Source organism: Rutidosis leptorrhynchoides, chromosome 1 (genome assembly GCF_046630445.1).
Source record: "Rutidosis leptorrhynchoides isolate AG116_Rl617_1_P2 chromosome 1, CSIRO_AGI_Rlap_v1, whole genome shotgun sequence".
NCBI lineage: Eukaryota > Viridiplantae > Streptophyta > Magnoliopsida > Asterales > Asteraceae > Rutidosis > Rutidosis leptorrhynchoides.
Genome location: NC_092333.1, coordinates 560,818,707 through 560,833,369, shown reverse-complemented (window position 1 = coordinate 560,833,369; position 14,663 = coordinate 560,818,707). Strand labels below are relative to the sequence as shown.

Below are 14,663 nucleotides of genomic sequence, written 5' to 3'. Positions count from 1 at the left end.
TGGAGTCTTTCATGGCATATTTCGAAGAACGTTGCATTCAAGTCATTGAGTTCATTAAAGATTATTATTATTAAGTCAATTTATAGTTGAATAGTGGATATTATGAAATGGTATACATGCCTGTCAATTTTCGATGTAAAGAAAGTTTGTCTTTTAAAAACAAATGCAATGTTTGTAAAATGTATCATATAGAGGTCAAATACCTCGCGATGTAATCAACTATTGTGAATCGTTTATAATGTATATGAACGGGTCCTTTCAGTTGGTATCAGAGCGGTGGTCTTAGCGAACCAGGTCTGCATTAGTGTGTCTAACTGATAAGTAGTTAGGATGCATTAGTGAGTCTGGACTTCGACCGTGTCTGCATGTCAAAAGTTTTGCTTATCATTTCTAGTCGGAAATCATCTACTTATCATCCATAGGAAATTACCTGCTTATCATTATTAGTCTAGACACGTCTTGCTACATTAATTGCATGAGTAGTGTATAGACAAAATTCATATCTTAGCGTATCTGCTAAATCATATCTTATCGTATCTGTTACTTTAAACTTTGCCTGACATATCCCGCAAATTCCTCCGTAATCTATGAAATCTTTTGATCTCTATATATAGATATCCTAGGTAAATAGAATACCACCCGATAGCCGAAAAATCATTTTATATCGAAAAATCCTTTATCCAATCGTACGAAATGGAATTTGTCATCAGTTCAAGTCACTCGGATTCCGAAATAGAATCTCACTCAAGCTCCGAAAGCAGTGTGACCGGAATGGATCAACTAATCAGTCATCACCTATTCTGGATGAATTGGGGATGGGTTCGTAGCCTCCTCAATCATTGGAAACAAGAAGAAGGCAATCCTTTCCATCCACCACATTGCCCTCTTGGCGAAGAACCTGAAGCACTTACCGGCGAACCTGTTCGAGACACCATTTTCTCTCTCATTTCCAGGGTATCTCGTCACGATTATATACTACATCAAATTCTAGATTTTATTTATCCGCTCGTTCCGACCGACAATCATCCTGGAATAATAGAAGAAGTCAACGAACTTCGCGCTCGGGTAGTGGCTTTGGAGAATATGGTTCAGAGATTACAAACACCAGCAGCAGCATCAGCAACATAACCAGTACCACCATCATCAACGCCAACAGTACCATTACCACCTCCAACCACAACCGCGTTGTAAACCTCAACTTCACAATCTGTCCCACGAGTATCAACGTCATACGTACCATAGATACCAAAGAGTACCAACAACAATAACTGACGAAGTATTAATTCATAACTTCATTGGAGAAACATTCCGCGACGATTATATAATCTCTAAAGTCTTAGAGATTATCTAATCTAGCCCTAACCATAAATCAGTTAAGCGAACCAAAATGATAGAAGGAAGAGTAGAAACCCTGACAAAAATGGCGTGTGATTAACAAGTTAAACTTGTTTTACCAATAGCATCAACAGTACCGTCAGCGTCACCAGCATCGTCTGTACAGTCAACATCAGAATCAACAACACCTATAACATCACAAACTCCGTCAGTTCAAGAATCACTGTTTACATCATTACGAATCAATAACGTGTATATTGTATCAACAAGTTATGAAGAATTAACTCATTCCCTCTGAAGAAATTATATATATATTTTATATATATATATTTTGAAATAAAAATAAATAAATCTTTCCGTGTTAAAGCTATTGTGTGTGAATCTTAACTACTCGGTTAATTCATATTACAAATATGCAATAATGTACGTCCCTCACCCGCGACTTAACCATCGTTAACTACAATCTCTGTCTCAATTCAACAAATTCCAATTCCTAATAAATCAAGTATATATTTGATTTTACACTTCATCATTGATGTAACCGAAACTTTTCAGATAACATCATTCGTACTTTGCGAAGTTCACAAGAATTTAACAAAAACCAGCATCACATCTCAACAAATAACGAAGTATTGATTCATAATTTCAATATTATTGAAGAAATACTTATGTAACCTCTAAAGCCTTAAAGGAATTATTCAATTCTAGTTCCAACCGTAAATCGAATGAGTTTAATTTAGTATTAACTCATTAAAATCTATGTTACATCTGAGAAGAATATATACATATATATTTTCATAAAGACTGTAATAAAATTCTTATGTACAAAATATTAATTGTGAAATTTTTTTTAACGGGTAGGTAATACCCGAGAGATATATATAAATTCATAATTAATATGTTACATTCTTCGAATCAGATTAAGCAAATTATCAATTATACTTCCTACTTTCACAATAATATACATTCTTTCATAGAAATCAAAACAACCATACTCATTCAAACCCAATTACATATTCTGATTTTAAAATCTCAGAATTCAATTTGAGATATAACCGGTACCATCACTTTTAGATTCCTACATCTTTCAAAGCTATACTTTGACTTCAAAAGTGTGTTAGAACATAAAATGTATACAAACGATTACAATCTGTGTTCAAACCCTTCGAAAATCTCTGAAGGCACTTCAAATAATGAGCAATCGAGATGATGATCCAACCACATATTACCCACAGTTATGTACTTAAAAAGCTCTCGAAACCAAAGTCATAATTCAACACATATCTGTGTCAGATCTTTTGGCATTTATTAGCAAAAATAACCTTGCAATTCCTTTGTAAAGTAGCAAATTATATCACAGCTCCAGCAAGACAACTTCGATTTTTTAATTCGGAGTAGCCTTATCATAATTTTGATATATGTGATTACCCTTTTGTTACCGGAGAACCTTTCATATTCCACCACATTAGCAATAAACTTACCAACAACTTCACTGATCTTGGGCATTCCGAAGAATCATTATATTTATCGAAACCTCATCATTTACTCATCTGCCTCTTGTAACGAGAATTGCCATATGAATCATTGGGAATTAGAAATCAGTATTTTGAAATCTCACAGCATGTTGACGCCAACAGTTATACTTAACGTCTATTTCCAAGGCTTACATACTTCGAATGTGAAGTTTCTGAAAAACACTCTGAACCGCGAACTAGTTCTCGAAATGCTGATGAAGTAACAAAAACTGTAAATGACCTTAGCAGTAAAAAGTTTGATGATAAAGATTAGTGTATTAGCAAAGCTCAGAAATAGAGAAGTTTTGGAACTGGAAAACGGATTGAGCAAAGTATGAATGAGGCTGTGGACAAATCACAAAGACTGAACTTGCCTTCAAAGAATCCAAATGATTCAGTGTCTGTTGAAGTCATTAACGAATACCTTGCTCCTGACACTAAACCCTTACAGACAACATACTTCATCATCCTCTGATATTAGAAATTCTAAGATATCATCGTATCTTTCATTATAAATATCCTCCATATTTCTGAAGATATTTCTATAACTATTCTTATCTGAAATCATTTATCTCTTTGCGCTATCTGTATTACATCAAAAAGGAAACTGTTTAGTTCCTATACTCTGTAAACCTTTGAGTTTAAAATATGAATATTTTTGAAGTAGTGTTGGAAACTGAAGCATGAGTTAGTATAATATAATGACACTTGATCAATGTGATTATATTACAGTAATTCATGCTGAGTTTCTAAATGGAACGTGATGATTCACAGATCATAACATCATCATGTGCCATGTTATACGACTCTTGTATTCTATTTAACTTCTAAAATATCAAGAAAATATTTCTTGATGATTCGGCCTTTTCCAAGGTATTCTAGTAATTTGACAAGTCAAGATCGTGCCATCACAATTTCCTTCCTAGAACATTAACAATGTTCATTTCGAAATTCATATCTGTGAATTCTGGACCATTACAAGCGGTGCTTAATCGCAAGAAGAAGAAACGAAAGGACAAAACTCCGAAATAGAAATTGGGGTATAAATTGCAGCAAATAAAAGAGAGCATTAACTGTGGATGACAATGATTATAGAAGATAGAAACAGAGACTTTGAAATATAAGGGAAGATATAAAGCCCAACGACAAACCAAAAATTATAAACCATATATATCGATGCATATAGCAATATAAAGACACGGAAGAACTAGAAACACTATAAACCCAAGAGTATAGTAGAAGTAAATAGATTCTTCCGGCGGTAGATGAAAAAGAAGAATGACCGATATGAAAGTTATAAGTATATCGAGAATCAGATCTGGATGGAGCATATTGATGAACACTTTAAAATATCAGTTGAGGGGGAAAGAATAGAAGGTGATGAAACATGACTAGGAACTTAGAAATCAACAGATTTAACTCACACAGTGACGGAATAAGTGAATCAAACCCTCTAGTAAATAGGTTAAGCTTTTTGGGATTAATTTAGTCATACCATAACTAAATCAAGTGTGATTAGATCAACACCTAGAGCTATTATTCACCACCTGGGTGATTTGGGTTGAGAGAGAATCGGAGGAGCTCACCAGATCTGAGTGTGTGTAACAAATGAGAGGCTTAACCTAAAATGAAGAACATAAGACTTTATATACCCCTGCTGTTGACTCACCCGTACGATTCATCCATCACACATACGAGTTGGCTTCATCAGCCGTACGGATGATCACTCACTCATGTCTTCTCATTTAGGTTGTAATTGTGACTTAGCTCAGTATCAACATTGTGTATGAGCCTATCAGCCGTACGAGTGAGGCTTCACTTGGACATAGTCAAACATCCAAATCTCATTCCTGCAGTTGCTGTAACCACATACAAACACGGATAGGATAATAACGAACGACCATGGTGGCCTGTAAACTGTTGTACCTGCAATGGACGTGGGTAGATGTCTAGGGACTTGCATAAAATGCATCAACAGAAGGTGTGAGTTGTAAGAAAACGAAGGAGGTGAATTTATAAGAAAATCTCCGACAGAACAATTAAAATGGACGATCGCATTTAAAGCGGATCCTAATTCCTTTTGTTACCGGAGAATCAAATCTTATTACAAAGATTTTCTTCAAATCCCTTGAAATCTGGAAATCAATCATATCTACGTCAAATGATAAGATGAATCTACACTTACTCATTTCACTCTTCTATGTTAGCTTCATTCGTACTCTTCATATAAACGGATTGTTTATCCAAATTATTCGCTGATGATAAAACTCTAATTTTCAGCCTGTATGCATCATGAAAACATACTTATTATCATTCATGACCTTTCCACTCAAATTTCGGGACGAAATTTCTTTAACGGGTAGGTACTGTGACAACCCGGAAATTTCCAACCAAATTTAAACTTTATCTTTATATTATTCCGACACGATAAGCAAAGTTTGTTAAGTTAAATCTCAAGAATTTTAAATTGTGTTCATACATTCATTATAACCTCGACCAAATTTCGACGATTCACGAACCGTTATATATAAATAAATATGTATATATATGTATATATATATTATAACTTGAGAATATTAATAAAGTATTAAATGTATAATACTTTACATGAACGTATTTGTTTCAATATGTTTATCGATGGAATTAGAAGATAATATCAAATGATTGATTTATCAGATACATTATGATATGATTACGGGTCTATGTTATGAGGTCCACTGTGATTTAAGAAATCTATTCTTTTTGACAACATTCGAAAAATGGTAAAGTGATTTATAAGTAAGAACGTGAAGTGTAAATAACTTAGATGTTGGATATCGACAAGTTAAGTAACTCGACATTTTTCATTATGATGATTTCATACATTTATTTAACCTTTGAACTTTATCCCATGCTTCACCAACAAACTGTAATTTAAAAACTTGAAGCCTATTATGAATATATATGATTCTACTTTTCTAAAACATTTTATGATATAACGATTTCCATTATTTTAACCTTTAAACAAAATGATTCTTAAAAATATATTTGGTTTGAAAAACAAAATTATTATATTTATTTGATTTAGTTTCAAACGTACAAAAACGTTTTCAGTTTAAAAAGAACTTTATTATTAAAACGTATATAACTTTTATAAATATCTAGAACCACTTTTGACAACTCATTACTTAACCAGTATGATAAAGATAACGATATTTATATTTTATTTTATTAAATATATATAAAGATTTAAATTAATATTATATATATTTATACGCGTATTATACGTACATAGTTTTATACTTTTACTATACTTAAACTTTACCTTTACTTTATTTTTACTTTACTTTAACTTTAATAATTCACTTTAATAATTCATACTTTAATAATTCACTTTAACAATTCATACTTTAATAATTCACTTTAATAATTCATACTTTAATAATTCACTTTAATAATTCATACTTTAATAATTCACTTTAATAATTCATACTTTAATAATTCACTTTAATAATTCAAAAATCTATTATAAATAGAATTCAATAGGTTTCATTATTTCATAGAAACTTGAAAATATTTTTCTCTAAACTCTCTCAATCGATTTACATATATATATTTACTCCGTATTATTTCAAGATATTATTAGTATACATAAAATATTACGTCAGAGTGCCGTCCGAGTGATTTCGAAATTGTTTTTCGAGTGGGATTGGATTAAGGAAATTATGGGTTATAGCTATGGAGGTGATTGGGTATGGTTCATGGGTATGCTCGTGAGGTCAATATAGTGTTTATCATCTCCGTTGCGTCTACGTACCTTTCCTGCAATATTGAATCTCAATATTGATACGTGAGTACTCATAATTTAACTTTTACATACTAATAGTGTATCGCTGACTAGTGCTCGAGTATATAGGATTATGCATGTTTATACTTTTGATATTGCCTTTAGTTAGGTTATGTTGAATCCTGAATTAGTTATATATGCGACTGAGATAAGGTGTAAGATATGCATGTCGTTGGAAAGCTAGCAAAAAAATTAAGAACTTTTCATTTAGATATCGAATGATTTCGATGAACGGATTTGAAGTTATAGTCCCACTTTTAAAATCTAATATTTTTGGGATGAGAATACATGCAGGTTTTATAAATGATTTACAAAATAGACACAAGTACGTGAAACTACATTCTATGGTTGAATTATTGAAATCGAATATGCCCCTTTTTATTAAGTCTGGTAATCTAAGAATTAGGGAACAGACACCCTAATTGACGCGAATCCTAAAGATAGATCTATTGGGCCCAACAAGCCCCATCCAAAGTACCGGATGCTTTAGTACTTCGAAATCTATATCATGTCCGAAGGAGGATCCCGGAATGATGGGGATATTCTTATATGCATATTGTGAATGTCGGTTACCAGGTGTTCAATCCATATGAATGATTTTTGTCTCTATGCATGGGACGTATATTTATGAGAACTGGAAATGAAATTCTTGTGGTCTATTAAAATGATGAAAATGAATGATTATGATAAACTAATGAACTCACCAACCTTTTGGTTGACACTTTAAAGTATGTTTATTCTCAAGTATTAAAGAAATCTTCCGCTGTGCATTTGCTCATTTTAAAGATATTAATTGGAGTCTTTCATGGCATATTTCGAAGAACGTTGCATTCAAGTCATTGAGTTCATTAAAGATTATTATTATTAAGTCAATTTATAGTTGAATAGTGGATATTATGAAATGGTATACATGCCTGTCAATTTTCGATGTAAAGAAAGTTTGTCTTTTAAAAACAAATGCAATGTTTGTAAAATGTATCATATAGAGGTCAAATACCTCGCGATGTAATCAACTATTGTGAATCGTTTATAATGTATATGAACGGGTCCTTTCAGGAGGTATGAAATATATGGTGACATTCATTGATGACTTCTCAAGATATGTGTGGGTTTACTTCATGAAGGAGAAGTCGGAGACTTTTCTGAAGTTTAAAGAGTTCAAGAACAAGGTAGAAAGTGAACTCAATACTAAGATTCGATGCTTACGCACAGATAATGGAGGAGAATATTTATTAACCGAGTTCAATATCTATCTTGAGAAGCACAAGATCAGAAGGCAATTAACTTGCCCTAATACTCCACAACAGAATGGAGTTGCAGAACGTAAGAATCGTCATCTTGCTGAAACTTGTCGAAGTATGCTTCATGGTAAGAATGTACCAGGAAGATTTTGGGCCGAATGTATGAGGACGGCATCATACGTGATAAATAGGCTTCCACAAACAAAGTTGGGGCATATTTCACCATATGAAAGATTATGGAAGATCAAGCCAACCGTCAACCATCTCAAGGTTTTTGGATGTGTATGCTATGTCTTCGTACCAGATCATCTACGAAGCAAATTTGATAAGAAGGCAATCCGATGCATTTTTGTCGGTTATGATGAATCAAGAAAAGGATGGAGATGTTGCGATCCAAATACTGGAAAATGCCATACTTCAAGAAATGTGGTATTTGATGAAGCTTTTTCATGGTGGTCACCTCAAAAGATAGAGCTTCCAGAATCTCATGGATTAGAAGAAGGTCCAGAAGAAAAAGAAGAACCTAAAGAGCAGATATTGGATCCAATAAAAGAAGGGGAAGGGTCGTACTCTAAGGAAAAGAGTCCATGGAAACTGGTGTACATCAATCTATATCCGAGGAGGTTCGTCCAATCCAAAAGGAAGTCGAGGAGCATGCACAAGAATTAAGGAGGTCAGCAAGGCCGAGACAACCTAATCCAAGGTATGCCAATGCTGCTCATGTGGATGAATCAATACCTATTGAGCCTTCTACTTATGAAGAAGCAGCGCAAAGTCGAGAATGGCAGAAAGCGATGGAAGAAGAAATTAATGCACTAAAAGAAAACCAGACATGGAGTTTAGTTCCAAAGCCAAAAGATGTAAACTCAATATCTTGTAAATGGGTTTACAAGGTGAAGACTTGATCAGATGGATCCATTGAAAGGTATAAAGCTCGACTTGTTGCTAGAGGTTTTTCTCAATAATATGGGCTGGATTATGAAGAAACGTTTAGTCCAGTGACGAAGATCACAATGATTCGAGCTCTACTAGCTTTAGCCGCTAGCAAATCTTGGAAGCTGTGGCAGATGGATGTCAAGAACGCTTTCTTACATGGAGAACTTGACAAAGACATTTATATGGATCAACCAAGAGGCTTTGAGAACAAAATCCATCCCGAGCATGTCTGCAAATTAAAGAAAGCACTATACGGCTTGAAGCAGGCTCCAAGAGCTTGGTACGGGAAGATTGGCGAGTTCTTAGTACAAAGTGGTTTCACAGTTGCTCCTTCAGATTCTAGTTTATTTGTGAAACAAGATCAAGGAAAACTAGCCATAGTGCTAGTATATGTGGATGACTTAATCATCACGGGAGATCACTATGAGGAGATCCAAAGAACAAGAGAGAATCTGTCTATCAGATTTCATATGAAGGAGCTTGGAGAACTCAAACATTTTCTTGGACTCGAAATAGAGCAGAAAAGAGAAGGATTATTTCTGGGACAACAGAAATATGCGCGAGATCTTTTACAAAAGTACGGAATGCTTAATTGCAAACCTATCTCAACTCCGATGGATCCGAATACAAAACTACGAGCAGATGAAGGAAAAAGTCTTCAAGATGTTACCATGTATCGAAAGATGGTCGAAAGTCTTATTTATCTCACACTAAGCCGGCCAGATATATCTTATGCAGTTGGAGTGGTAAGTCGATACATGAGCAATCCGAAGAAGCCTCACCTTGATGCTGTACGACGCATCTTAAGGTATGTTAAAGGCACTATTAACTTTGGTATTTTATACAAGAAAACTAAATAATGTCACGTGACTGGATATTGTGACGCCGATTACGCTGGAGACTATGATACACGACGGTCAACAACTGGATACATGTTTAGTCTTGGATCGGGAGTAATATCATGGTGCAGCAAGAGACAACCAACAGTATCCTTGTCAAGCACTGAAGCAGAATATCGATCGGCATCATCAGCAGCACAAGAAATTACATGGTTGAAACAACTAATGGAAGATCTTCATCAATCAACAGATTATCAAGTAAATCTTCTTTGCGATAACCTATCAGCCATACGTCTAGCAGAGAATCCAGTCTTTCATGCAAGAACAAAATATATAGAAGTGCACTATCACTATGTTCGTGAGAAGGTCCTTGAAGGAAAAATCAAGATGATGCCAACAAAGACAGATGAACAAGTTGCAGATATATTTACCAAGAGTCTAAGTAAAGCAAAGTTTGAAAAATTCAGAGAAGCACTTGGAATGGTCTGCAAGTCACCGATGGAAGAAAATTTGCATTGAGGGGGAGTGTTAAAATGCAATGCAAATTTGATATTATAAAATATTATGGAATTAGTAGATGTATATATGTAAAATATCTAGATATTAATATGTATAAGAAAATATCTAGATATTAGAATATAAAAGAAAATTCTAGATAATTTAGATATTTATAAGTGAAAGAAATATCTAGATATTTATCCATGGAAATATCTAGTGTGTAGAAGTTTCCATGGAGTAATATAAATAGGGGTGAGGAGTTCATTTGTAAGTTGTGAAAGTTGCAAGAGTGAAGTAGAGAAGTGAGAGCTGTGAGGAAGTAAGAAGAGTGTGAGTTAGAGAATAGAAAGCTTGTAAGTAAGAAATATTGTAATTGTATTTTAATATAAGTGTTCTTTGTTAAGTTTCCCGATCAAGCCTTAGTTTGTGTTTAAGTTCTTAGTGCACTTGTGTTGTTCTTATTATATGGTCGGCTTTGCCGCCTAAGTGATATATGGTAAGTTATACCGCCTGAACGATATATGGTCGACACTGTCGCCTAAGTATTATTGTGCACTAAGGATTTATAAAATTAAAGGCTAATCAACGTCAAAGTGTTGGTGTAGTGAGTCTAGTATAGTCTAGATCCTCTATAGTGGGTGTGTTGGGCTCGTCGAAGCTTCCAACAGTCTTTAGATTGGAAGCTTATATCCAGCAACTGATCTAGTCATTAATGTTGGCAAAATGATGATGAACATTCTGAATAGAACCAAATGCATAATAGCGCAGTTTAATTATGTTTTTACATAGAGATAAATGTGTCTTGTTGCTAATTTAGAAATGTGCAGTATGTTTGAAGACATGAAAACAAATACCGTAATGAATCTAAACGATGAACTTCCTAACCATTCCATTGATATGTTATCGATGTTCATGTAGAAAGTGGGCTATGCAAAAGCTAGTACTAAGCCTTTAAATTTCTTGCTACACTAATACCAACAAACTTGTCACCCGAAAATCGAATTATCCTCTCGAGCAAGTGAAACACGATTATGCTTATCATTTATGACGACCACCACTGTCCGATAACGAGGACAATGACAACTATTAATTCACTTTTAGTTCTTACTTTTAACGACCACCACAAATTAACATATGCACACACACGTATATACATAGCAATCCCATTCTATTGATAAACATGTCCTCTGATTATTTGGGGCATTACACATCATTAATATTTCAAAAAATTATATTATTCCGTATAATATAAAGCTACTCCTATTTAATTTGTGGGACAGTGGGAGTAATTTATCTGCCCAACATGAAAAATCACATAAAAAGCCCCATATATAGTGCATCCTCTTTCACTACTTTTCTTTCTTACAGTTTTTACTTCTCACTCTTCTCCCACAACTTTTGGAAGGAGTGAAGTGTAGAATGGATCATCATAAGTTTAAAAGTAAATGGGAAAGTAATCATCACAACCTCACTTATGATCACAAAGAATATTATGGTAGTTATCAAGGGTTTTCATGGCCTCAAAGAAACTTTATGTGCAACTTTTGCAACAAAGAATACAAATCAGCACAAGCTCTTGGTGGTCACATGAATGTTCACAGAAGAGATAGAGCAAGACTTAGACTCTCATCACCTCCTCTTGATCAACATCATTCAAACTCAAACTCATATAACCCTAACCCTATTCCTAACAACCTTCATTGTGTATCCCCACCATCACCAGTTCGTTACCAACCTTACAAGACCTATCATTCGTCTCTTTTCCCTCTCGTTAATACTAACAACGTAGCAGAATATGAACCACATAAGCTCTCCTTGCAGTTTGCATGTTCTGGGATAGACTTTTTGGGATGCATGAAAAAGAGTACTGTGATGATGGAAGTTGAAGAAGAAAATGGGATTAGGGTTTCCAAGAAAAATGAAAACTTTAAGATGGAAATGGAGGAGGGTTTGTTTAAAGATGAAAAGATTCAGCTCGATTTGGATTTGGAACTTCGCCTTGGAAGATCTTGATTATCTTTATATATAGATATATATTCTATGTATTAGTCTGATTAGGGTAATTAATTTAGATTCACAACTATATGTGATTCATTATGTATGATCTCGTTCTTGTTTTTATTCTTGCTATTGTTAAATAATTTAACTAACTTGCTTGATCCTTTAATTTGTTCTCTTTGTTGTTCTTGTACTTTTAAATATGAAACTACTACGTTTACTACAATATTACGTAGAGGAATCAATCATGAGTTGAAAAATACAACATTTGGTCTTCGACAATGTAACAGTAACTGGTTTAGATTTTCTTCTTTACACTAATGAATAAGTATTAATTAGTAATATTGTTGTTAATCAAACATTTTTTTTGTAATTTGCTATAAAAGGTCGGGTTCCTTTTATATATATGTAGTAGCATATATAAGGGTGGATTTAATTGGTTCATGTGTCATTATCTTGCTAATTACAGTATTTTTCTTAATTCCTCATTTATTCATCAGAACTACAGCAATTAATGTGTATGTGTATCTGGTGCACAGTGAATGACTTGCAAAAGCAATTTATATTTGATTTATATATTACTGTAAATTTAATTTGTGTGGTACGTAAAATTGACGATTAGAATGTTGAAGTGAGCTCAAGTTCTAGCGTTTGTAACCAGAGATCACTATCTTCTTGACAACATTAGACCATTTCTAACCGTGACTGCGACGTCACATGCAGTTTTGACATTTTTTGGCCAAAAAGTGCAATCCGACTGTGATTTGGCAATGTCAGTTTCTGACATTTTTATAACCGTGTGTGTCAGTTTTTTTGTGTTAAATATTGGGTAGGGTGATGTGGTAAAATCTGATTGAAAATGGGGTGGGAAAAATAAATTAATTATAAAAAATATATATTAATTGAATCAGAAAAAAAATATGATTGGTTAAAGACTTCCGTGACATTTTTTTGGTTTTGCGTCACCAGTCCAACTAACGCCACTAAACTTACGCCCGTAAACTTCGTTACATTCCGTCAGTTACTGTCCAACTCAACTGACGAGACCAACTAACGCCTGGTTAGGAATGGTTTTATAAACACAAATAATTGTTAATTGTTGCTATATATAAAAAAGTTATAGTTTCTAGTTTGAATTCACATTCCGGTGTTTATATATATATATTAATTTGGAAAATGATACTCCGTAGATATCAAGACAACCTAATAGTAAGTTCAACACCAACCTAAAAATATGACCGAGACATCTCTAAAAGATCAATCAATTAACATAATAAAAAACGAGACCTTTTTTTGTTGCATTTTTAGGTAATTTTTCTTTGTTGAACGGCATAAGTATCATTAGAACTAGCGCACTAGCATGCATAAGTCATTTATGAAATAATATAGCGATTTAAGGGGTTTTGCTATCTGGCCAATTAAATACAATGATTAATGGCAGTCAACCTTCTAAATTAGAACACACAAATAATTAATTTAACTAATTAATAAGTTTCTATTTATACATAGATATTAATATTGATTATGATTTAAATTATATATGAAAAATTAAGCTTCATTGTTAACATACACCCTTACAACATTAGCAGTTAGCATTCCCCATATTATATACTCCGTATTAGATTTAGCCCTTAACTAATTAATGTTGACCAGAATTGTAAACTCTGGCAGAATATTATATTATTGCATGGTTTGATGGTTACCTGAAAAAAATGGAATAAGCTTTTTACGATAAGACTACAGGCTATCTTTTATGTTTTCTTTAGTATCTTCTTTCTTTTAACCTGAAATGTAATTTAATGAACAAATGACAAGTTATAAATGAGTTTTTTAATTAAATAAAATTCATATAAGTGTATCAATTAACTTTGGTAAAATCACCTTGTGTGGAAACACATAAATGTTTTTTTTTTACGGAGACAAAATGTTATAATAATATTGAAAAACGATATGAATCATATGATATCTTAACACGTCAAAATCTATCATATCAATATATTAAAAAGATATGATTGTTGAGAACGAATGACCCAAGTTGCTCATTAGATCCATCCCTGAAAAAGAAATATTTTTAATTTAATGATTAATCATACGTGATATTCTTATAAAATCAAAATGAACATATATAATCAAATCAATTGTTAGTACTGTAAGATCTGTCCTGCAATATAAACCCAAGAGTCCATCCTTTTCTAAAACCAATTGGTATTAGAGGGACTTCCCCTTAGACTTATATACATACATTTGTTTTTGTCTCCCTCCTATGTGGGATAGGTTTGCACCCAACAAGTACATATAACAATTTACAACATCAACAATACAAATTAAGAACATAACCATTTGAGCTGATTCATTTCAAAGAACTACTCCTCTTGCACAAGACTTATTACTTATACTTAATTATAATTGTTTTGACATGAATCTACTCTGGTCCAGATGCACATCCGGAAATTAAACTTATGATTTTAATAATTAA

The 14,663-nt window shown here is 33.2% G+C and overlaps 1 protein-coding gene across 1 annotated transcript; it reads left to right on the top strand.

The window, feature by feature from the left end:
* The first annotated feature begins 11,608 nt into the window (after positions 1 to 11,608).
* Positions 11,609 to 12,202, top strand: LOC139881031 (transcriptional regulator SUPERMAN-like). The gene has a single exon (XM_071865571.1). The coding sequence runs from the start codon at positions 11,609 to 11,611 to the stop codon at positions 12,200 to 12,202; it is 594 nt and encodes a 197-aa protein (XP_071721672.1).
* The last annotated feature ends 2,461 nt before the right edge of the window (positions 12,203 to 14,663 follow it).